This window comes from Sus scrofa, chromosome 3 (genome assembly GCF_000003025.6).
Source record: "Sus scrofa isolate TJ Tabasco breed Duroc chromosome 3, Sscrofa11.1, whole genome shotgun sequence".
Classification (NCBI taxonomy): domain Eukaryota; kingdom Metazoa; phylum Chordata; class Mammalia; order Artiodactyla; family Suidae; genus Sus; species Sus scrofa.
The window spans coordinates 126,816,415-126,841,783 of record NC_010445.4 but is presented as its reverse complement, the minus strand read 5'-3'; the positions used below and the strand labels follow the sequence as shown (position 1 = coordinate 126,841,783).

At 44.8% G+C, this 25,369-nt stretch overlaps 1 protein-coding gene across 4 annotated transcripts in view; it reads right to left on the bottom strand.

Annotated features, from left to right (window-relative positions):
* The window catches only part of ADAM17 (ADAM metallopeptidase domain 17), a 58,483-nt gene that overhangs the window by 12,212 nt on the left and 20,902 nt on the right, over positions 1–25,369 (bottom strand). For 2 of the 4 annotated variants that reach the window (NM_001099926.1, XM_021085853.1), the window contains 9 exon segments: positions 244–347; positions 1,496–1,695; positions 6,602–6,754; positions 14,217–14,305; positions 14,415–14,559; positions 15,750–15,863; positions 18,049–18,138; positions 20,590–20,723; positions 21,584–21,752. In NM_001099926.1, the coding sequence (NP_001093396.1) occupies positions 244–347; positions 1,496–1,695; positions 6,602–6,754; positions 14,217–14,305; positions 14,415–14,559; positions 15,750–15,863; positions 18,049–18,138; positions 20,590–20,723; positions 21,584–21,752 (1,198 nt within the window). 4 annotated transcript variants of the gene reach the window in all.

Here is a 25,369-nt window from a genome sequence, read left to right as displayed (position 1 = left end):
TAAATACATTAAAACATACGCCTGTGAGCGCAAGGAGAACACAAGTGAATACAAAGAATAAATAACTGAGGGAAATAATCAGGGGCCTTGCACAGACAAGTGTGCCTCAAACTAAGCGTACAAATCGACTCCGCACAAGAGGTAAAAAGGCAGCATCCATCTGAACGAGACACCATCTAGCTTTCAAACAGGCATATACACATTTGAGCAAATTATCCCAAGAGAACCAACAGGAGGACATACCTGTGCAGTAAGACACGCCTTTACAAGTGGCATTAATAGCCTCCTGGCACTTCTTCTGGGCCGTCTCGAACTGACAGTTTTTACAGCAAGGACTGTTCCTATCACTGCGGAGAAAGAGCACAGAGGGACAGCCCGAGTCAAAGGACAGCCCACAGCACAGACCATGGTCACGTCGCAGAGCCCTGAGCGGGCAGGGAGGGTGTCCTGGCTGAGCCACCCTCTCCTGCACAGATTCCCGGGTGCTGGTGCCACGAGCACACAGTCCGCCTGCCCTTCCTGCTGGACGCAGGCAGCACAATGGTCCAAAGTGACTCGTCTTTAAAACATCTTCATGTCCTCGGTTTTCGTTCACTTAAAATAGTAATGAAGAGGAGTTCCCGTTGTGGCTGGGCAGTAATGAATCTGACTAGCATCCATAAGAATGCGGGTTCAGTCCCTGGCCTCGCTCAGTGGGTTAAGGATCCCGTGTTGCCATGAGCTGTGGGGTAGGTCGCAGATGCAGCTCGGGTCTGGCGTTGCGGAGGCTGTGCTGCAGGCCGGCAGCTGAGGCTCTGATTCGAACCCTAGCCTGGGAACTTCCATATGCTGCATGTTCGGCCCTAAACAAACAAACAAACAAACAACCCGTAATTACCACCACCAACAACTACACAGGCCCACAAGGCAATCGGTGGTCAGGAAGCTAGGTGGCCAGGGCCCTAGTCCCCATCAGGATCTACGACGGTGAAACGCACGGCCGACGGTGAAGCCGGCACTCCCCGTAAATCACTTTTCCCCTCCACCTCCAAGCCGGGCCCTCGGCATTAAACACGGAAACATGGGTGCCCTCTAACTGGCGACCTGCTTCCTCCACACTCAGTTTACGTGACTACACAGTCTTCTCCAGCACTACTCTATGGTGTCGATACCCAAAAATCAAAATCAATTTACAGCTCGGGACTGTCATTTTGACTGTTTCCCGTGTTTTGTTATTATCAAGGAACGCGGCCATGAAGACCCTTGTTCTTCTATCGTCGTGCATCCCTGCTTCCTTAGAAAAGGTCCTTCTGTACCATAGCATCGCTGCAGCAAACACGCAAGACTGAAGACTTTGTTTTGCGAAGTCAGACTGCTTTCCAGAAGACACTTTTCTTGCTCTAAGGGGCGAAAGGGGCCGACACCCACTTGCGCACCATGCCGTCTACTTAATCCCAAAGGCCTGCGCTGTCACCCCTGCTCCGCAGCCCCAGCCCCTCCCGGCCGCCTTCCTCACCTGCACTGGACGCCCGGCCTCAGGGTGCAGTCGCTGTTGCAGCAGGTGTCGTTGTTCAGGTACATGATGCCGGGGTCGCACTCCTCCCCCTCATCCACCCTGGAGTTGCCACACACTTTGTTGCTGCGCTCTTGAAAACACTCCTGGGCCTTACTTTCAATGGTCTTATAGATGGACTGTTTACTGCAGTTTGAAAACATCTTAGGAGGAAAAAAGGCCACACAGGACCCCGAATCACATAAAAATCCATTCTCAGGTAGTGTGTGTGCTGCTTCTCCAGGGACAAACTTGAACGTTAAAGCCACAACCAGAACCACCTTGAAGGTATGTCAGGTTCACTGTCCCCTCTAAGTGCCATGTGTAGGGAACTGACTTATCTGCTCTGTAGGATGCTAAAAGGTCATGTGAATTTGGTTAAGGGCCAAAAAGTTTTCACAGGAAATTCAGCCACACAAATGCTGAGACCAACACCCCGGCCAGTCCAGCACAAGGAGGAAGTTGTGGGCTCTGCCAGACCCTAGGCCACCCCTGGCTCAGGCATGGCCCTGCCGCGGGGACAGTGAGACTTGGGCCCAGACCGCCGTCTTCCTAGAATGATTCAGGCCTGCAGAACTGCGTCTGCTGCTCTGGCTCACCTCTCCCTGAAATTTGTACCAACGATCCATATTGAAAGCGTTTAAAAACTGAGCTTTGTAAGAGGCGCAGTAGACATAGTCTATTAAAAGATTAAATTCCAAACTGCTACCTAAATGTTCTCCTGGGCCTCCAAGACTTCAAGTCTCTTCGAGTTTTCTAGAGTTGACCAGCATCTCAAAGGAAGCCTGAACCCGGAGTTCCCGTCATGGCTCAGCAGAAACAAATCTGACTAGCATCCATGAGGACGCAGGTTCGATCCCTGGCCTTGCTCAGTGGGTTAAGGATCCAGCGTTGCTGGGAGCTGTGGTGTAGGTCGCAGACACGGCTGGGATCCCAAGTTGCTGTGGCTCTGGTGTAGGCCGGCAGCTACAGCTGACCCCTAACCTGGGAAACTCCACGTGCCGTAGGTGTGGCCCTAAAATAAAACAAAACACAAAAAAAGGAAACCTGAACCCTAGCTGGCCCACTTGGTGTACAGAACCATGGAAATGACCTTCCGATTTGGGCATTTTACCTGGAGCTCTAAAACAGAGTCTATTTCCCAAACCATCCAAAATTATCCAAAAAAAAAGCAGAACAAGACTTGGGGAAAACTCAGTGTGGTTATTTCTAGCAGTAGGTGCAAACAGCTAAAACATCTTCACTTCTGCCGGAGATGAGCAGCACGAAACCCCTGAGGAGTGCAGAGCACAGGACCCTTATAATATAAACTATACACTGCTCTCTGGCCCAGTTCCCAGCACAGAGCTCCCAACACCCCTGTCATCTCCCAGGGAACAGAAGCGCCTTTTATGCTAATGAGCCAACTCTGAGCGGACTCCAAGCTCAGGCTGGTCACCGGAAAGACTAAGCCAGGATTCCAATCCCACCGCCCAATCTCCTGTGAAGGGACAAGGGCTAAAAACGGAGTTAATGACCCATCATGCCCATGTGAGGAAGCCTCCATAAAGATCCCCAAAGTACAGAGTTCAGAGAGCTTGGGGGTTGGCGGATGCACGGGGGCGCTGGGAGAGGGGTGCACTCAGCTCCTTCCCACACACGTCACCGGAGGCACCTCTTCCACGTGATGGTCATCTGCATCCTGACCACATCCCTTTGTCATAAGCTGGCGAAACATTAAGTTTTCCTTGAGTTCCATAAGCCGCTCTAGCAAATTCATTGAACCCAAGGAGGGGGTCCGTGAAACCTCCAATCTACAGCCAGTTGTTCAGGTGAGGACCTGGGCTTGGGGCTGGTATCTGAGGGCCGGGCAGGGGTTGTGGGTAGGCGGGGGCGGCAGGGCAATCTGATGGGACCAAGGCTTTAACCTTGGCCATCTGGAGTTCCCTTCATTGCTCAGCGGTTAATGAACCGGACTAGGATCCATGAGGATGAGGTTCAATGCCTGGCCTTGCTCACTGGGTTAAGGATCTGGCATTGCAGTGAGCTGTCACAGACTTGGCTCAGATCCTGTGTGGCTGTGGCTGTGGTACAGGTTGGCAGCTGCAGCTCCGATGTGACCCCTAGCCTGGGAACCTCCATATGCCTTGGGTGTGGCCCTAAAAAAAAAAAAGCAAAAGGAATAAAAATTTTTAAAAAACCTTGGCTATCTGATGCTACCTCTGGGACTACAGTGTCAGAAATGAGTTACACCCAATAAACTGCCTGGTGTAAAGAAAAACCTCCATCCCATTTGGTGATCAGAAGTGTCAGGAGTGAACTGTGCCACGTGGACAGTAAAGCAGACACACAGAAGAAACACAGCAGGGACGGAAGAACTGGGTTTGCCTTATGTAGGAAGAAAAAAAACGTACTGTCTTTCCTTTACAACTGTCTAAAGATGACTGACTATTCCATCAAATACCAAAGGGATTACTTTCTGAAAGAGATTGAAGGCCCCATCAAACTAAACAGAAACACTAAACTGGGTTTGTTAAAAGGCTCTTCCAATTTATTTTTATAGTAAAGATGTTTAAGGGACCTGGTTATTTCCATCCAGGCCTCAGGCATCAGTACTTTGCTGGGTTTATTCACCAGCACTGTAGATTCATGAACTCAATTTTTACCAGCTCTTTATGGAAGACCAGGTCCTTATGAATTCAATTTACACTCAACCAATTAGACGTTCTCTCCACTAGTTTATCAGAGTCACGCTGTCCAGCAGCTGGATCCCTGGGACAGAGCTGAGGGAAAAGTGACGACCCTTAACTCTCACTTCTGTTGCCTCCAGACTCCCTGAAGGCCTCGGAGCCTTCCCCTTGCATCCTTACCACACACCCCTCTCCTGCCACCCATAAACCCCCCTAAGAGGTTACAATCCCTGACGCCACCTGCTCACAGAAAAGCCTGTGGCTTGACGAGTTTCAGAGGCTTGTCTGGTGGAAGGTGCCAGGCTCTGTTCTTCTGGAGCAAGGAACCATCCTATTTTGGTTTGGTAGCCCCTTTTTAGCCAGTCAAAAACATTTTTTATCACAGAATCCATTTAAACTGTAGATTAGAAGATGCTCGATATCTTTTCACAAGGGGATTGCTACCTGATAAACCAGACTAGCAAAAAAATAGTGTTTGGGACAAAAGACACAAATGGATAAACTGCTCTTCACTGACCAGCAGCTCCAGTTTATCTCCGTTCTCATTAGCTGCTGGAAGAACCCCCCGCGGACGTCTCACTTCGCAAGAACACCCGAGAGGAAGAGTTAGCAGTGCGCATGCTCACTTGCGAGTTCGCAAAGTAAAGCCCCCCCCCACCCGCGCGGTCCTGGTGCCTGGTGCCATCCTCGGGACCACGCAGCAGGGACGAGACCAGAGCCGCACTGTCCACCACGGCAGCCACCAGCCATGTGTGGGTGGGTCTTCTGATGCCTTTTCCCTCGCCACGTAGTCACCCTTCTCTTTCCAGAGCTGTCCAGGCCTCTCCCAGGCGGAGAGAGGGGCCTCGCGACGGCGCGCACGGCCTCGCCAGCCGCAGCGAGGACCGCCTCCCACCTCCCGGCCTCGTGACTCGCCTGCAGCACCACTTCCCTCTGCTCCCGCCCTGGGCTGTCGTCGCTGCTTGGGTTTTTTGCGGTTTTATTCAGGCATGCTTCGCCTACCACAAAAGTCACCCGTTTCAACTGTACAACTCGGCGCCTTCCAGCCCCTTGACCATGATCGGAACACCCGTTTCAGAGCAGCTGGCCGCCTCAGGAAGGTCCCGCGCGTCTTTTTACAGTTAATGCCCGGGCCCTCCTCTAGTCGGGGGCAACCCCTGCTGAATGTACAGAAAACAGAATTAAAGTTCAATTCCTCACTCCCTCCAGCCACATGTCAAGTGCTCACTGGCCCGTGTGCCTGTACTGGCCTCGTGGCTACTGTACGGGGCAGAACAGATGCAGAATATTTGCATCATCACACAATCTCCCAGGGGATAGCGCTCAACTGTAATATACGTGATTCGAAATGCAGAGACAACCTCTGAAAAAAGGAGGAAAACTGAATAGGGTGTGTGCGGCAGGGCCGAAGAACAGGCAAAATGGGCAGGGAAGAGTTCCGCCGGCACCGGCTGGCAGCCGAGGGAAAAGAACACAAATCAGGGACAGCAGGAGAGGTGGGGCCTCCCTGGCAATAGCCAAGAAAGAGAACACGGGACAGCGGAATTTCAGAAGGCAGGGCTGGGGCCAGGGAAGCACAAAAGAAAGCCCTCCTCCGGCCCTGGTCAGCGTCCGAGGAGGAGTCGGAGGAACCCTCGGCCGTCTGTCCTGCCTGACTGGATGCAGATTGCAGCCCCCCCCCCCCCCCCCCCCGCTGTCCGCACGCCGCCCCGGGCTGCACAACCTCAAGGAAAAGGAAGAAGGACCAGCGCGACATCAGTGCATACTTTGCGTTCAGACTCTGAGTGTGAGTCACAGCCACGCTCGGGAAGTCTCTGAAGCTGTTTACCATGTCCCAAGGCCACAAGTGTACTGTCCCCTACCAGACACGCTCAGGAGAAGATCGTTCCTCCAGTTACTCAACAAATAACCACTCTCTGCCAGGTGCCCAGAACAGGCACAGAAGAGGAAAACAGAGCCGTCGACCAGAAAGGCAAGCGCCCTACCCACAGAAGGCTCAGAATCTGGCAAATTAAATATTTTCCTACAAAAGTTGATTAAAACATGCAAATCATGAAGCAATGTAGAGTTAATATAAACGACAACTTACAGATGAGATGACAGCAAATTTCTAACTGAAAGCCTGAGCCCACTGGACCCTGCAAACTAGGACTGCAGAGTAAGCCATTGCCCTGATGCATTTTCCATAGAGCCCAAACCACAGCCGATTAACCCTGACAACTAACAGCCCAAATGAGCAGATCGGGATGGACCACAGTTCACTCTAAAACATACAACCAAGTTTCGAGGGACTTTGTAACGTGCAATTCCATCCCTAGGACTGAAGGCTCCTCTGAGCTCTCATTATAATTAAACGTGGCCTCTTCCTTTCCAGCCCATTAAAGCTCCAGAGGGTACATACCTTGTTGTTCTCATGATCACCACTCACGGCTATGGGATACATGACGTATTTTCCTCCCTGGTCCTCGTTTGGGGCACATTCTGCTAAACCATCTGGATCGTGTTCTGCTCCAAAATTGTGCCCCAATTCATGAGTTGTCACAAGGTCAGCTTCCTGAAGGGTCATGCAGAGAAAAGGTTACTTCCCAATACCTGGCCCTCTCTTGCTTGCTTGTTGGGCCTTACTATCTGAAATAGGGTCCTGATCAACCAGACCAACAGAGAATTACAGCTGGACTAGATTTCTTCTATCAATATTAGAAATTAGAATACATAGGACTGCACTTAACACTGTTAAACAGAATTATAAGGATGACATTTAAATCAATGTAAGAAAATATAACTTAAAAGATATATTGGGGAGTTCCCGTTGTGGCGCAGTGGTTAACGAATCCGACTAGGAACCGTGAGGTTGCGGGTTCGGTCCCTGCCCTCGCTCAGTGGGTTAACGATCCGGCGTTGCCGTGAGCTGTGGTGTAGGTTGCAGACGTGGCTCGGATCCCGCGTTGCTGTGGCTCTGGCGTCGGCCAGGGGCTACAGCTCCGATTCGACCCCTCGTCTGGGAACCTCCATATGCCGTGGGAGCGGCCCAAAGAAATAGCAAAAAGACAAAAAAAAAAAAGATATATTGGACTGTACACCTGAAACTAATACAACACTGTAAGTCAACTGTACTCCAATAAAATTTATGATAATAAAATAATAAAACCAGAAAAAAAAAAACATATACTAAGAAAAAAAGACAGACTGGAATGCCCTTAATGAGGCAAACACTGATTCCAAGCACTGTCGTGGCGCAGTGGTTAACAAATCCGACTAGGAACCATGAGGTTGCGGGTTCGGTCTCTGCCCTTGCTCAGTGGGTTAACGGTCCGGCGTTGCCCTGAGCTGTGGTGTAGGTTGCAGACGCGGCTCGGATTCCGAGTTGCTGTGGCTCTGGTGTAGGCCGGTGGCTACGGCTCCGATTTGACCCCTAGCCTGGGAACCTCCATACGCCACGGGAGTGGCCCAAGAAATAGCAAAAAAAGACCAAAAAAAAAAAGTCACCAAGCACTGTCTGGCATTGTTCAACCAAGCAGCTAAGTGCCGCCAATCACTCAGCTCCCACCCGCAGCCCAGTCATCCTCCCATTAAAACCTACGCACAGAGGGGGACGTAAAGATAAGGAGCACAGCAGCACCCTGTTCCCGTCTGACCTCAGCGACTGACTGCATGTCCTGTGAGCGCCTGACACGACCGAGAGGACTCGAGCTACCAGAATCCAGCTAGAGGGCTGTACGGGGCCTATGAGACCACCCGAGGATTTCTACCTAAACGTAACAGTGAATTTAGGGGGTGCCCATAGTGGCTCAGTGGTAACGAACCCAACTACCACCCATGAAGACACGGGTTCAATCCTGGCTGTGGTGTAGACTGGCAGCTGTAGCTCTGATTCAACCCCTAGCCTGGGCACTTCCATATGCCGAAGGTGCAGCAGTCCTAAAAAGAAAAAAAAAAAAAAAAAATGAATTTAGTCAGTAAAGCTAAAAATTTCCCCATATTTTTCTGCATAAAATAACAAATTCAATTATTGATCTTTCTCGGGGGGGAGGGTCTACTCCACAGAACTCGAAAATATTTGTCATATTTTGCAAGACACCTGATTTTTTAAGACAGAGTCCCAATTCTGAAACCAATCTCCTGAAGGTTTCTAAGTGTTTAAAAAACAGCAAGAAAACAAAAGTCCAGGACCAGATGGCTTCACAGGCAAATTCTATCAAACATTTAGAGAAGAGCTAACACCTCTCCTTCTGAAACTATTCCAAAAGATTGCAGAGGAAGGGATACTCCCAAACTCATTCTATGAGGCCACCATCACACCGGTACCAAAACCAGACAAAGATTCCACAAAAAAAGAAAACTACAGGCCAATTTCACTGGTGAACATTGATGCAAAAATCCTCAACAAAATACTAGCAAACCGCATCCAACAATCCATTAAAAGGATTGTTCACCGTGATCAAGTGGGGTTTATCCCAGGGAGGCAAGGGGTTCTTCAGTGTCTGCAAACCCATCAGTGTGAACACCACGTGAACAAACTGAAGAATAAAAACCATCTGATCCTCTCCATAGACACCGAAAAAGCCTGTGACAAAATCCAACACCCATTTCTGATAAAAACCCTTCAGAAGGTGGACACAGAGAGAAACTACTTCAACATGATAAAGGCCGTATACAACAAACCCACAGCGAACACCATTCTCAAGGGTGAAAAGCTGAAAGAATTCCCCCTGAGATCAGGAACAAGACAAGGACGTCCGCTCTCGCCACATAGTTCTGGAAGTCCTAGCCACGGCAGTCAGAGAAGTAAAAGAAATAAAAGGAATCCAAACCGGAAAGGAAGAAGTAAAACTATCATCCCTATTTGCAGATGACATGATACTATACCTAGAGAATCCTCAAGACTCTACCAGAAAACTGTTAGAGCTCATCCATGAATTTGGCAAAGCCGCAGGATACAAAATTAACACACAGAAATCGATGGGATCTCTATACACTAACAATGAAAGATCAGAAAGAGAAATTAGGGGGAGTTCCCGTCGTGGCGCAGTGGTTAACGAATCCGACTAGGAGCCATGAGGCTGCGGGTTCAGTCCCTGCCCTTGCTCAGTGGGTTGATGTTCCGGCGTGGCCCTGAGCTGTGGTGTAGGTCGCAGAGGCGTCTCGGATCCCACGTTGCTGTGGCTCTGGCGTAGGCTGGTGGTTACAGCTCCGACTGGAGCCCTAGCCTGGGAACCTCCATGTGCCGCAGGAGCGGCCCAAGAAATGGCAAAAATACAAAAAAAAAAAAAAAAAAAAAAGAAAGAAAGAAAGAGAAATTAGGGAAGCAATCCTGTTTACCATCACATCCAAAAGAATAAAATACCTAGGAGGAAACCTACCTAAAGAGACAAAAGACCTGTACTCTGAAAACTATTTGACACTGATGAAAGAACTCAAAAGATGACACAAATAGATGGAAAGACATCCCATGCTCTTGGATTGGAAGAGTAGTCAATATTATCAAAATGACTATACTACCCAAGGCAATCTACAGATTCAGTGCAATCCCTATCAAATTACCAAGGACATTTTTCACAGAACTCGAACAACATAAAGTTTGTTTGGAAGCACAAAAGACCCAGAATAGCCAAAGACATCCTGAAAAAGAAAAATGGAGCTGGAGGAATCAGGCTCCCGGACTTCAGACTATACTACAAAGCAACAATCTTCAAAACCATATGGTACTGACACAAAGACAGAAAGAGAGATCAGTGGAACAGGACAGAAAGCCCAGAATTAAACCCACGCACCTACAGCCAACTCATCTATGACAAAGGAGGAAAGACTATACAATGGACAAAGGACAGCTCGTTCAATAAGTGGTGCTGGGAAAACTGGACAGCCACGTGGAAAAGAATGAAATTAAAACACTCCCTAACACCATGCACAAAAATCAACTCAAAATGGACTAAAGACCTAGATATAAGACCAGACACTATAAAACTCTTAGAGGAAAACATAGGCCAAACACTCTCTGACATAAACGACAGCAACATCTTCTCAGATCCACCTCTTAAGAGTAATGACAGTAAAAACAAAAATAAATAAATGGACTTAATTAAACTGAAAAGTTTCTGCACAGCAAAGGGAACCCTAAATAAAATGAAAAGACAACCCACAGAATGAGAGAAAATATATGCAAATGAATCAGCTGACAAGGGATTCATCTCCAAAATTTATAAACATCTCCTACCGCTCAATACCAAAAAACAAACAACCCCATCAAAAAATGGCAGAAGATCTAAACAGACAGTTCTCCAAAGAAGACATACGGATGGCCAAAAAACACATGAAAAGATGTTCAACATCACTCTTTATTAGAGAAATGCAAATCAAAACCACCATGAGGTACCACCTTACAGCAGCCAGAATGGCCATCATCAAAAAGTCCACAAAGTGCTGGAGAGGGTGTGGAACCCTGTAACCCTGTTACACCGTTGGTGGGATTGTAAATTGGTGCAACCACTGTGGAAAACAGTAGGGAGATGCCTCAGAAAACTAAAACTAGAACTACCATTTGATCCAGCAATCCCACTCCTGGACATCTATCCAGAGAAAACCAGGACTCGCAAAGACACGACTCCGATGTTCACTGTGGAACTATTTTCAATAGCCAAGATATGGAAACAACCTAAATGTCCATCGACAGAGGAGTGGCTCAAGAAGATGTGGTACATATACACAATGGAATATTACTCAGCCATTAAAAAGAATGAAATACTGGCATTTTTAGCAACATGGATGGACCTAGAAATTATCATGCTAATAAGTGAAGTCAGTCAATGAGACACCAACATCAAATGCTCTCACTGACAGGTGGAATCTGAAAAAAGGACACAATGAACTTCTTTGCAGAACAGACACTGACTCACTGACTTTGAAAAACTTATGGTTTCCAAAGGAGACAGTTTGGGGGCATGGGGGGATGCGCTGGGGGTGTGGGATAGAAATCCTGTAAAACTGTGATTGTGATGATCATTGTACAACTATAAATGTAATACATTGAGTAAGAAAAAAATAAATTTAAAAAAGTACTAAAAAGATAAAAAATGAAATAAAAATAAAAAAGGACCTCCCCCCCAAAAAATGGTAGGAAAGAAAACTTTGTAATTTTAACAAAAAGTACTCAAATCCCAAAGGTACAATATGGAGAAATAATTCCAAACTGTGCTTGGAAAAATTCATTAGTGGATGGATTCTCTAACAGATCTATGCTTTAAATACATCAAAGCAATTTATTTTTTGTTCTGTGTGTCTTAGAAAAATTCTGAAAGACTGAGGAAAACGTTATGTAATTAAACCACTGCTGATGCGGTGATACCAGAAAGGCAAAGGAGCACCATAAAAAACAATTTTGGAAATTAAAAGATTTCTAAAAACACATCAATATATTTTTCTTCTCTCATCCCATTTTACTTTTTTCTTTTAATCAACCAAAGTCCATTATTTATTTATGGGGGGGGGGGAAGAGTGCTACACCCACAGCAATGGAAGATCCTGGGCCAGGGATCCAATCTGAGCCACATCTGTGACCTATGCCACAGCGGCAGCAATGCCAGGTCCTTAACCCACTGCTCAGGGACAGGGGTTGAAGGGGTGCCTCCAAAAGAGACAAGCCAGACCACTGTACCACAAGGGGAGCTCCCAAAGTCCGTTATTTATATGAAGGTTCACTCGTTGTGTTGGAATTTGTGTGGGTTTTGACAGATGTCTTATCTCCGTGATTCATGTACACAGAATGGTCTGCGCTCTGCCTGCTCACTCCTCCCTCCACTACTGGCAGCCACTCCACTTTCACTGCCTCTATGATTCTGCCTTTAGCAGAATGTCACACAGATGGAATCCAACAGAAAGTCACCTCTTCAGGGTGGCTTCCTTTACTCAATAATATACATTTATGGTTCCTCCATGTCTGTTTATGACTTGATAGCTATTTTTATTTTTTTAAGTTGCTGAGTACTATTCCATTGTCCAGATGTATCAGTCTGTCCACTCACTTACTGACAGACACCTTGGCTGCTTCTAAATCTTGGCAATCACCACCAAAACCACGTACACATCCGTCCGTGGGTTTGTGTGAGGACTCCTCTGGGTAAGTCCTAAGGAACACGGGTGCTGCACCCTATGAAGAGTAGGTTTAGTTTTCTAAGAAACTGCCAGACCGTCCTAAGTGCCTACATCATCTCACATTCCCAGCAACGCGTGAGAATTTGCGTTGCTCCACATCCTCATTAGGATTTGGCATCATCAGTATTTTGGATTTTAGCCATTCTAATAGTCAGATAATGGTATCTCAACACTGTTTTGACTTGCAATTGCCTAATAACATGGAAGGTTGAGCATCTTTTTGTATGTTTATTTGCCATCTGTGTATCTTCTTTGGGAACGTGGCTATTAAGATCTCTTGCCTTTTTAAATTTTATTTATTTATTTACTTTTTCATCTTTTTGCTATTTCTTTGGGCCGCTCCCGCGCCATATGGAGGTTCCCAGGCTAGGGGTTGAATCGGAGCTGTGGCCACCGGCCTACGCCAGAGCCACAGCAATATGGGATCCCAGCCGCTCTGCAACCTACACCACAGCTCACAGCAACGCCAGATCGTTAACCCACTGAGCAAGGGCAGGGACCGAACCCGCAACCTCATGGTTCCTAGTCGGATTCGTTAACCACTGCGCCACGACGGGAACTTTTTGCCTTTTTTTTAAATTGAGTTGTTCTTTTTTTTCTTGCTGAGGGTTTAGTATATTCCTTATATACTTTGGATAGCAGTCCCGTCAGGAGGTGCAGGATGAAAGGCTTCGGAAGGGATGTCCTCAGGAAAAGCAATGATCCTGACTGGTCTCAAAAGAAGTTTGGGAGTTCCCGTTGTGGTGCAGTGGTTAACGAATCCGACTAGGAACCCTGAGGCTGCGGGTTCGGTCCCTGCCCTTGCTCAGTGGGTTAACGATCCGGCGTTGCCGTGAGCTGTGGTGTAGGTTGCAGACGCGGCTCGGATCCTGTGTTGCTGTGGCTCTGGCGTAGGCCGGTGGCTACAGTTCCGATTCAACCCCTAGCCTGGGAACTTCCATATGCCGCAGGAGTGGCCCAAGAAATAGCAAAAAGACAAAAAAAAAAAAAAAAAAGAAGTTTGACAGCTAATTATTATTTTCTTCTTTATACTTTTTATTTTCTTCGTATTTCTCACTAAAAACATGTTTTTTAAGGCAGAAACAAAAAACAGTAGTTATTACTTTGTGTGTGTGGTCGCACATGCGGCATATGGAGGGTCCCGGACGAGGGACTAATTCCAAGCTGCAGCTTCGGCAACACCGGATCCTTCAAGCCACTGTACCCAGCCGGGCCAGGGATCGAACCCACACATCCACAGCCACCTGAGCCACTGTAGTTGGATTCCTAACCCAGTGGGCCACAGCAGAACTCCAAGAGGCATTACTTTTAAAAAAGATACCTACATAAATGTGTAATAGCGGTGATTCTACAATAAATTCAAAATCTACTCCTTCAAAAATGGAAAGAACAGGAGTCGCTGCTGTGGCACAACAGGATTGGCAGCATTGCTAGAACATCCCGATCCCCAGCCCAGCACAGTGGGTTAAGGATCAGGCATTCCTACAGCTGCAGGTTGCAACTGTGGTTTAGATCTGATCCCTGTCGTGGGAACGTCCATATGCCACAAGACAGCCAAAATAAATAATTATTTTTTTAAAAAGCAAAAGAGGAGTTCCCGTCATGGCACAGCGGAAACAAATCCAACCAGGAACCATGAGGTTGTGGGTTCGATCCTTAGCCTCGCTCAGTGGGTTACAGCTCCAGCGTTGCTATGAGCTGTGGTGTAGGTCACAGAGGCGGCTCAGATCTTGCATTACTGTGGCTGTGGTGTAGGCCAGTGGCTACAACCACAATTAGACTCCTAGCCTGGGAACCTCCATATGCTGCGGGTGTGGCCCTAAAAAGACAAAAAAAAAAAAAAAAAAAAGAAAAGCAAAAGAACGTACCTTTGTAAGGATGGTTTTACCATAATTTTTTGTGCTGGTCAAACCACTATTTAAATAGATGTTTTTCTTTCCAATTGGACTATAATAAGCTAAAAGAAAAAAGAAAACAGAGACAAATCCCTTGTTTAGTACAGAACTATAATATAATCCAATCAGCTTGCTATTCCCACAAATTCATACAACAAATGGAAAACTCACCCTTTGGACAAACACCTCCATGACTGTTTGCTCTGGGAGAACCAACATAAGCTAATCCAAGAGTTCCCATATCAAAATCTTGGTAGGTGAAAAGATGTGCCAGGCAGACTTTAGATGCTTCTTCAGCTATATCAAAGCTAAATTGCTTTATTTAAAAAAAAAAGTTCTTAATTAACAGTTATATCAGACTAAAAGATGTTCCAACTGAATATTCCAGAACAGTACCATACTATATGACAGCAATTTTTTTTTAATTTTTAAAAATTGAAGTTGATGGATATTATGTTACAGATCCACATATAAATCCACAATTTTTAAAAGGTTATACTCCATTTACGGCTATAAAATATTGGCTATATTCCCCATGTTGTACAATATATCCTGGTAGCTTATATTATACCTAATAGTTTGTACCTCTCAAGCTCCATCCCTATGCTGCCCCTTCCCTCTCCCCAGTGGTAACCCTAATTGGTCCTCTATATCTGTGAGTCTTTCTTTTTTGCCGCATTCACTAGTTTGTTGTATTTTTCATTGATTGATTGATTGATTGTCTTTTTGCCTTTTCTAGGGCCGCTCCTGTGGCATATGGAGGTTCCCAGGCTAGGGGTCGAATTGAAGCTGCAGCTGCCAGCCTACACCACAGCCCCAGCAACTCGGGATCCAAGCCGTGTCTGCAACCTACACCACAGCTCATGGCAATGCTGGATCCTTAACTCACTGAGCAAGGCCAGGGATCGAACCCACAACGTCATAGTTCCTAGTCGGATTCGTTAACCACTGCGCCACGATGGGAACTCCTGTTGTATTTCTTAGATTTTACATTTAAGTGATGTCATATATTATTTATCTTTCTCCAAGTCCATCCATGTTGTTGTAGATGGCAAATTTTCATCCTTTTTTATGGCTGAGCAGTACTCTGCTCTGTGTGTGTGTGTGTGTGTGTGTGTACACACATACATACAACACATCTTTTTGTCTGTTCTAATAGTTATTGCTTTATTAGTTGTTTTTCAATACAGAGGTGAGTTGCAAACAAAAATACATTCACGAAAACCTTTTGTTTAGTTATATAGTTACATTTACCAATGCTCTTTATTTTTCCCCTAGATTTGGGTTACTGTTACCATCCATTCATTTCAGCCTGAAGGACTTTTTTTTTTCCTTTAATTTAGGGCTACATCTGCAGCATATGGAAGTTCCTGGGCTAGGGGTCGAATCGGAGCTGCAGCTGCCAGTCTACACCACAGCCACAGCCTCATTAATACAGACATGACCTAAATTTTTAAAAATCACAAAATGGTGTCAACACTATCACATCCAGATTCCACAACCTACCTCTAGCAACATCTTCACATCCCAAGCATCCTTTTCTTCATTTGGGTAACTTTTTGCCATATTGTAGTGCCTTTCACCAGGTTTTACCTCTTGTGGAGACTTGAGAATGCGAATCTATACTTAAAGAGAGAAAATACTTAGAGAACGCTTCAGAAAAAGTCACAAGACTGAAACTGTCAGCTATTCAAAAAGAGACCATCTACCATTCAAAAAAATGTTTTTAAGCTAAAATTCTATAAAATTCTTCAGCTCTAGCTATCCCTTTTTTTTTGAGGGGGGGCTTCTTAGGGCCACACCAGCAGCGTATGGAGGTTCCCAAGCTAGGGGTCAAATCAGAGCTGTAGCTGCTGGCTTACGCCACAGCCAAAGCAATACCAGATCCAAGGGGCATCTGCAACCTACACCACAGCTCATGGTGACACCAGATCCTCAACCCACTGAGTGAAGCCAGGGATGGAGCCTGTGTCCTCATGGATACTAGGTGGGCTCTTTACTGCTGAGCCATGACAGGAACTCCCTTTAATTTTTTTTCTAATATCTAATGTTTAAAAACAAACTGAGAGGCAAATGGTATGGAAAACATTTACGTCAATGAATTATTTATAAACTTATAAATGTATTCTTAAAGTTTTATTTCCCTCTGTATTTAGTTGGAAAAAATGAAAACCTAGGTTCTATGAGCCTAAGATAATGTATTCCAACCACAGTCAATGATTCAGAGATGCAAAACAGTAAGATGTAAGGCACTACACACCAGAGGAATAAGAGTATAAAGAATGGGGCTTTTCCTTATACATATACCACAAATTCATATTAATCCTCCTTTTAAAAAAAGGGGACAAATGTTTCTCTCTAAAGGAAAGGAAACATAAAGGTTGGCAAATCTGAAAAAGGAACAAAGCCATGCTCGGCTCCTTGTTTCTGGCATCTCTTCCCATCTGCCTGCCTACAGAAGGGATACCGGGGCCTGCTCAGCTACCCTGTGGTGAGCTCCCTGGGGTGGCTCTGCAGCTTGGGTGGTGGGTTCTCAAGATCAAATCTGGGATGCACGCGGTGGGATCCCACTCTGCACATCTAAACCACATATCCTCCCAGCCACTACCATCATTAAAGACCCTGCCTGGTAGTTTAATCTCCTATCATACCCAGTTTTTTTCAAATGGTTGCAAATTCCTAAAGCAAAAAGGAGCTTATGTCTCCTAAAACTCAAACAAGGATGCAGCTATTTTAAACAAGTGAGGCAGCTTTATATGTGCCATAATGGAATAATCACCAGCATGTTCATGAAATGAAAAAGCAAAGTGCAAAAAAGTACACCATACCACGAATATGTCAAATACACACATATAACATACACATGCTCTACATGCATAAAATATCTCTGGACGATATGGAGGAAACTAGGGACGTGGGTGTCTCTGGGGAAGGAACTAGTTTGACAACGGGTAGAGGTGGAGAAGACTTACTTGTCACTGGCTTTTGTATCATGTGTATATATTACCTATTCAAATAATAACTTAAAAAAGAAAATGCAAAACAGTAAAAAGAGAATGGAAAAGGGGAAATACTTCTCTTAGTTTTATACAAGTACTATAAAACTTTAACATTTATAAGTATGATACATGATTTCAAAAGCTCTTTTCTTTTCATTCTATAAATTCTACACTGCAGAACCTATAAGAATGTAGTTTAGTACAAAAAGGCTGGAAAAAATAGAGACAATAATTCCCTTAATTTAGATGTCAAAATGTCTGTCCAAAGCAATACTCAATTTCAGAAAGTCTTGTTTATCAGTCTTAACAATTTGGAGAAATTTTTACTACGTGATATACTTAGGATGACATTTATACATCGTTGCTGGACATTTAACAGATAAGAACTCAGAAGATTTCTGGGAAAAGAGATATAATGGTTCTGCATGTATAAATGCCTTGCAAATGTACATGATATTTTTGAGTCAATTTCCTAAGGATTCAACAACACATGCTAAAATTCTAACTAGACACTAAGCATAATCAAAGAAAAATAAAGCATTGCAAGGGATAAGAAGGCTATGAATTCAGGGGGAAAAAAGATCATAGTAGCACAAAAATAAGAACAAACGTAAGAACAGAATATTTCATGATCTATAAATAATATCAAAAATGCTGTTACGTTTCAGATAAAGAATCACTGGCATTTCAGAATATTTATTCATGATTAAAGCAGAAGATAAGTTTTGGAGTTTTAAATACAAGTGACAAATATTTACATCACATAACTTAGCTGAGTACTACAAGCCACATCTGTTGATAAATACCTGCTCTATCTGTATTCCATAACCTTTAAAACCTGCATTGTCCCATGAAGTGTTCCGATAGATGTCATCAACTCTGTCAATTAGCTCTATCTGTGTGTATAAAAGGGAGAGGGAGAGAAAGGCGTTAGGTCTCTTTACCGCCCTGCGCAACGTCATAGAAGTTCTGCGGGGATTAAAAAAAATCCATTTAGATGACATACCATACCATACCAAGCTTTTGCCCATTACAAAAACGAGCATTAAGATGCTAGTCTTCACACGGACAGCCCTAATGAAGAAGCCATGCCCAGCCTCAAACCTAAAATGGTGTTAGCCAGAATCAAGCAGGCGTACATACAGTGCACCCCAAATTTCTGACGGCCAACTGCCTAGGGAGCCAAAATACCAAGTAATGGGTTTTTTAAAAACTGCCATTCTGGTCAACTACAAAAACGGACTACTAAAAGCTATGGTCGATTCTCCTAAAAGTTCCCTAAGAAGTACTCTGGTCACTCTCCCTAGACAAGTACGCTCACCTGCTTCGGGAGAGGTGCACAGCCAGCTAACGAAGACATGCCCGCCCTGGCCGAGGCCCGCCCTGGGCACGGCGCCAAACTGAGGACCAGGGAAAAAGGGACAGAGGACGAGGCCTCATCCTCCCTCTTTCTCCAGGCCTCTGGTTTGGAGCGAGGCTGCGGGCAGGAGAGAATCCTGAGGGGGGAGCGACAGCGCGACAGCCCAGAACGACGCCAACCACAGACGAGCAAAATCTTCATGACCTATCTTCTCCTCAGAGAAGATATGTAATGGTTCAAAAACTGGGTAAATGAGGCTTGTTCTGGGCACTGCGAAGCAAGTTACAGGTCTGAGAAACTGTTCTTTTCTTACAGAAACTGTAAGACTAGAGTTCCTGTCCGGGCTCAGTGGTTAACGAATCCGACTAGGAACCATGAGGTTGTAGGTTCGATCCCTGGCCTTGCTCAGTGGGTTAAGGATCCGGCGTTGCTGTGAGCGGTAGAGTAGGCCGCAAACGAGGCTTGGATCTGGCGGGGCTGTGGCTGTGGGGTAGGCCGGCAGCAACAGCTCCAATTCGACCTCTAGCCTGGGAACCTCCATATGCCGCAGGTGTGGCCCTAGAAAAGACTAAGAAAAAAAAATTAAAAAAGAAACTGTAAGACTGAGAAATACAATTTTTAAGACCAGACGTCTCAATATATCCAAACGCTTGTGTAATGAACAGAGAAGTACACTAGGAGCCCCTCATACAAAATCCACACTAAGAAAGCAGCTTTTCAAGAAAGAATCTCTCATTCGGGAACAAGAACTGCAGTGACGTCACACACTGCTCCTACACCCCTCGCCATCGACTGACTCCCTTGACAGGGAAGGGAAGGCAAAGCGGGTGAGGACGGCGCCGGACCACACAGACCGGGCACAGTAAAGGCGGGAGAGGCTCCGCTGCGCTGGGCTCTGCCCTCCGAGTGAAGGCTGCCTTCTTTACCGCCGCCAACAACGTCGTCACCTCAGTCAGCGCCCAGTTATCACGAGGAACGAGGTCATGCTGACAAAACACGCCCGAGAAATATGATTCCCCCTGACTTTCAAAATTACAGTCGTAAACGCTTAAAAATCCAGCAGCAGCATCTCTAACCTTGCCCTATAGTTAGGACCACGAAAGTCCCATCTTTTCACAGGTGTAGTTCAACAATTAGCTATTTTACACAGCGTAGGCCAAGCTGATCATCTGCTCCGAGGTATACACAGAAGCACGAGCAACACACACACGTTGACAGAAAGACTTTTCTCCCCCACTCAGGAGCACAGAGCCACACGTCACCAACAGGATCACAGCCGGAATGGCGTGATGTGTTCCAGAGCACACTTCCATAAAGAAGGGAGGCCGACGTTATCAAACGTCCCCTCAACATAATATGCATACAAATTCTGATGTGGAGACCATCTCAGGGGAAAGGGAAGAGGGTTTTTAAAATTTTGAAGCTAGAATCTCTATACAGTAACGTAAGAGGAGTGCCCATCACGGCACAGGGGAAATGAATCCGACTAGGAACCATGCGGCTGCGGGTTTAACCCCTGGCCTCGCTCAGCAGGGAGCTGTGAGCGGTGAGGTGGGATCTGGCGGGGCGGTGGCTCTGGTGGAGGCTGGCAGCTACAGCTCCAATAAGACCCCTAGCCTGGGAACTTCCATGTGCTGCACGTGTGGCCCTAAAAAAAAACAACAAAAATACAATAATGTAAGAACTTCAGACAACCGTCCTCAAATATTCCATGAAATCACAGAGCATCTGAAACAGATCTCATTTCATTACATTTCAAATTAGAGCGGTTGTCTTTTTTCACGTTTGACCGCGCCCCCAGCATGTGGAAGGTCCTGGGGCCAGGGACTGAACCTGCGCCACGGCAGTGGTCCCAATGCTGCCACAGGGACCAGCGCCAGATCCCCAACCCACGGTGCCACAGGAGAAGGCCAGAGCCACCTTTCCTTACACGGCCTCACCCCTCGAGGGACTCTGTCCCTTCTCTCAGGCAACATCTCATACTCACCAGGTAGTTTGTGGTCGTGCTCTCTTCCCCTCTGCCCATGTACTTATAAAAGCGATGATCTGCCACCACCAATAATTTACACGTGTTCCTCAGGGGATTGGGGTCGGCTCTTCTCTTCACCCGGTGAACAAGCTCTAATGTGAATTTGTACGCACTATTAAATCAAAATTCATCAAAACAAGGAGTTTTACAGTAACATTTTAAATCTAACACGTTTGAGACAAATATTATTTGAGCTCGGTATCCTCGACAATATCTTGAAAACAAATTTTTGAGGAAAACAAAAAAGTCAAAGTAATACAAGGTTTTCAAACTGTAAAACTGAAAACCAAGGAAAAGCGTAAAAGTACTTAACAGAATAAAACAATGACCTATTTACTGCTGGGCTATAAAGTGCTATTTTCTTCTAGAAGAAGTCTACAAATTAGCCAAGTAACAGTAAAAATATCCAGATAATCAAACATTAAGAAACTAGTTTGTGTTAAAAGATTATTTTTTTAACCAAACTGTTTAGGAATTTATATACCAAAATGCTAGTAATATTTTCTAAGATTTTCAAAAATGAGGAAAGAATACTTCTCCAAGATGGCTAGATGATTTTTAAATGCCTCTGAACTCAGCTACACCAAGACCAATAATCCTCTTTCTAAACAGGAGAGACCTCTCTGGCGACTTTCTTACAAACTTATCTAAAGATTGTCTTGTACACAGCATCATTCGGTCATTTCTAAATGCCTGCAAATGAAAATTTTCCTTCAGATTATTCAAGTTCCCCTTTCCTCTATCTTTTTTAAAGTCCAATCTTTATTATCACCATGATTTTCTAGTGTTTTCAATTCTTATAGACAAAAAAAATGAATTTCTGAACGATTTTCAAGCCAAATCTACAGTTACTGAATAATTATGTTCTCTTTTTTTAATCAACTAACAATCACCCCTACTGAAGACAGCTGTTATGCTTGTTTCTTATTTGAAATATATTTTTTAGTCTTACCATCAGGCGGCTCTCTGTCTACTAGCCCTTTAGGAAGCAACTCTTCATTATCCGCCTTTATATAACCACACACTTTTGGAGACTGCAAACGTGAAACATTCTTGATATCTTCAGACTTATAAACTAACACTCTTTTGTCTTTAGTATCATTAATTAGTCTCCAAAGTGGCTAAAATAGAAAACAAATATAACTGAGATGGAAAATATAAAAATTCCTAAATATTCAATTCTTACAACATCCTTTCCTTGTTTTCAGATAACATTTCCATGTTAAGTAAACACACGAATCATTTTATTAAAAATAAGTCATCTCAATTTTAATCAGAGTTTCTATGTTGGTAAGTAAATACATGGATTACTCACTCTTTGATTTTATCTGTACATGAAAAAAAAAAAGCAGTACATTGCACAAGTTTTGAAATCCTTTAGGAAATCCAGAAAAGAAAATGCATATCCTTTTCTGTTCATTCATTGAAAAATAGATATGTAGTGCCTACTGCATGCTGTCATTGATCTCGGTGAAGAATACACAGGACTAACAGTTAGACAATACAACATTCTTGGGGATTTTTGTTCTAATTTCGTCAATATCTTCTTGCCATCATAGGCTTTATGCACAGGAAGGAACACACATTTTCAGGAGAGAAACCTAAAAACTTGCAACAATATGCCTAAAACTTGCTGACATCAGAGTTGTTTCTTTAAAAAATTTACACTTACAATATTGTGAGGCCATGGTAAATCGGCACTAACACACCTGAACAATTACTCAACACAAAAGGATGTTTCTGTTTTTTAAAAAACAGTTCTTTTCTGTAAGGACACTAGACTCATCAGAACCAAGCACCTTGTACAAAAAAAAAAAAAAAAAAAAAAAAGTATGTGTATGTGTGTATATGTATCTCGGTATCATTGAGGAAATGAAAACCAAAACCTGAGGACACTCCTTCACATCCACTACAACGGCTATAAGCAAAAAGACACATAACAGGGAGCTTCTGTCCTGGCGCAGTGGAAAGGAATCCGACTAGGAACCACGAGGTCGAGGGTTTGATCCCTGGCCTTGCTCAGAGGGTTAACGATCTGACATTGCTGTGAGCTGGGGTGTAGGTCACAGATGCAGCTCCAATCCCATGTTGCTGTGGCTGTGGTGTAGGCCAGCAGCTATAGCTCTGATTCAACCCCTAGCCTGGGATCCTCCATATGCCATGGGTGCGGCCCTAAAAAGCAAAAAAAAAAAAAAAAAAAGACATATACCAACAACTATTGGCAAGGATGTGGAGAAACTCTCACCTATTGCTAGTGAGAATATAATATGTGATGTAAAATGCAATAAATGTAAAATAGTTAGAATACAAAGTGCAGTCACTATGAAAGACAGCCTGGCAATTCCTCAAAAGTTAAAAACAGAATTACCATATGACCCAGAAACTCCATTCCCAGTACATGACATGCCCAAGAGCAATGGAAACAAAGGCTAATGCAAAGACTTGTTCACAAATGTTCACAGCAGCATTATCCATAACAGCCAAAAGTGGTGACAACACAAAATCCATCAATTGATGAATGAATAAAAAATGTGGTATACCCAAACAATGGAATATTATTTGGCAAAAAAAAAAAAAAAAAAAAAAAAAAAAACTGGTGTACTTGACACATGCTATAATATGGGTGAACCTTGAGAACATTTCAAGTAGAAGCAGCCAGAAGCAAAAGACCACATGCTGTATGACTGCATTTATATGAAATCACCAAGCAAATATAAAGAAACAAAAAGACAAATATAAAGAGATAGAAAGCAGATTAGTGGTTTCATAGGGCTAGGAGGGTTGGAGGGGAAAACTGTAGTGGCCTTCTAAGTAATAAACCACTTTTTCAATTTTTTTTTTTTTTTTAAGAAAGCTTTTTTTCCTCAGGGCCGCACCTGCAACATACATAGGGGTTGAATCAGAGCTGCAGCTGCTGGCCTACGACGTCACAGCAACTTGGCATACAAGCCACATCTGCGACCTACACTACAGCTCAAGGCAATGCCAGATCTTAATCCACTGAGCAGGGCCAGGGATAAAATCCGAGTCCTCATGGATATTAGTTGGGTTTGTTACTGCTGGACTCTAACGGAAACTCACCCACTTTTTCAATTTTCAATTTTAATTTTAAATTTAAATTTTAAAAATTATTAATCTCATGCAAAAGTCTTTCAATAAATCTAATGAGTGTACAGCAAATATCTCACAGGGAAATATTAATGTTCATTTTTGTACTTAGTGAAACAGAGAGGTGGTATGGATGGAAACAGAATCTCTAATTTTCCCAAAGGGAAATATTTGGAAAAGTGAAGAATCTGAGCAAATTTAACTGGAATCCTAAATGCACACATTTTGGATTAAGAATTAAATTAACATGGAGCTCTTGTTATGGCTCCGCAGGTTAAGGACCCAACATTGTCTCCGTGAGGATGCAGGTTCAATCCCTGACCTCACTCAGGGGGTTAAAGATCCTTAAGTGCTGCCATAAGCCTCGGTTCAGATCTGGTGTTGCCGTGGCTGTGGTATAGGCCACAGCTGCAGCTCCAATTCAACCAGGGCCCAGGAACTTCCATATGCCACTGGTGTGGCTGTAAAAAGGAAAAATAAAAGAACAGACTATCCTAAGGAAATAAGCAAAGACATGCACTGTGACAAAAACAATGCTTGCATTCCCTACACGAATCTTTCCAAGCCCAGAGATTACCTTTCCCAGCCCCCCTTGCAGGCAGGTCAGACAAGAGTTCTAGAACATGAGTGGAAGTGACTGAGGCCACCTCCAAGCCTGGCCCTTCAAAATTCCCTGTGGGATTCTCCAGCCGGGTCCTTCTGTAGTAACCTCAGGGAACACGTGTCCCGACATCAAAGCTACAAGGTGGAGAACCAACCGACCCACACTGGCCTTGACAAGCAACCAATCAACCTGTGCTGGGGGCAGCTACTGAGCCAGGGGAGAGGTGATATAAGACCGAGGCACAGGAGTTCCCGTTGTGGCTCAGCAGAAACAAATGTAACTAGTATCCATGAGGATGCAGGTTCGTTCCCTGGCCTCACTCATTGGTTTGAGGATCCAGCATTGCTGTGAACTGTGGTGTAGGCCAGTGGCTCAGATCCGGTGTTGCTGTGGCTGTGGCATAGGCCAGCGGCTACAGCTCTGATTTAACCCCCAGACTGGGAACCTCCATATGCCACAGGTGTAGCCCTGAAGAGACAAAAAATAAAAAATAAAACCCCGGCACAACAGGCAGGATTTATTAAAAACCCTAATTTGGGAGTTCCCGTCGTGGCACAGTGGTTAACGAATCTGACTAGGAACCATGAGGTGGCGGGTTCAGTCCCTGGCCTTGCTCAGTGGGTTAATGATCCGGCGTTGCTGTGAGCTGTGGTGTAGGTTGGTCGAAGATGCGGCTGGGATCCCGCGTTGCTGTGGCTCTGGCGTAGGTCGGCAGCTATGGCTCCAATTTGACCCCTAGCCTGGGAACCTCCATATGCCGCAGGAGCGGCCCTAGAAAAGGCAAAAAAAAAACCAACCCTAATTTGGGGGAGCTCCCTGATCTAGCGCTTAGGACATGATGCTCTCGCCACTGTGAGGTTCAGTGCCTGGTGTGCTAAGTCGGATTCCACATCAAGCCACGGCACGCCATGGCAAAAGGAAAAAACCCACCTAATTTAGATCTTCATTTACTAACACGGAAAAGTGTTCATAATTACATAGTGATATGAAAAATGCTTGGGAGTTCCCGTTGTGGCGCAGTGGTTA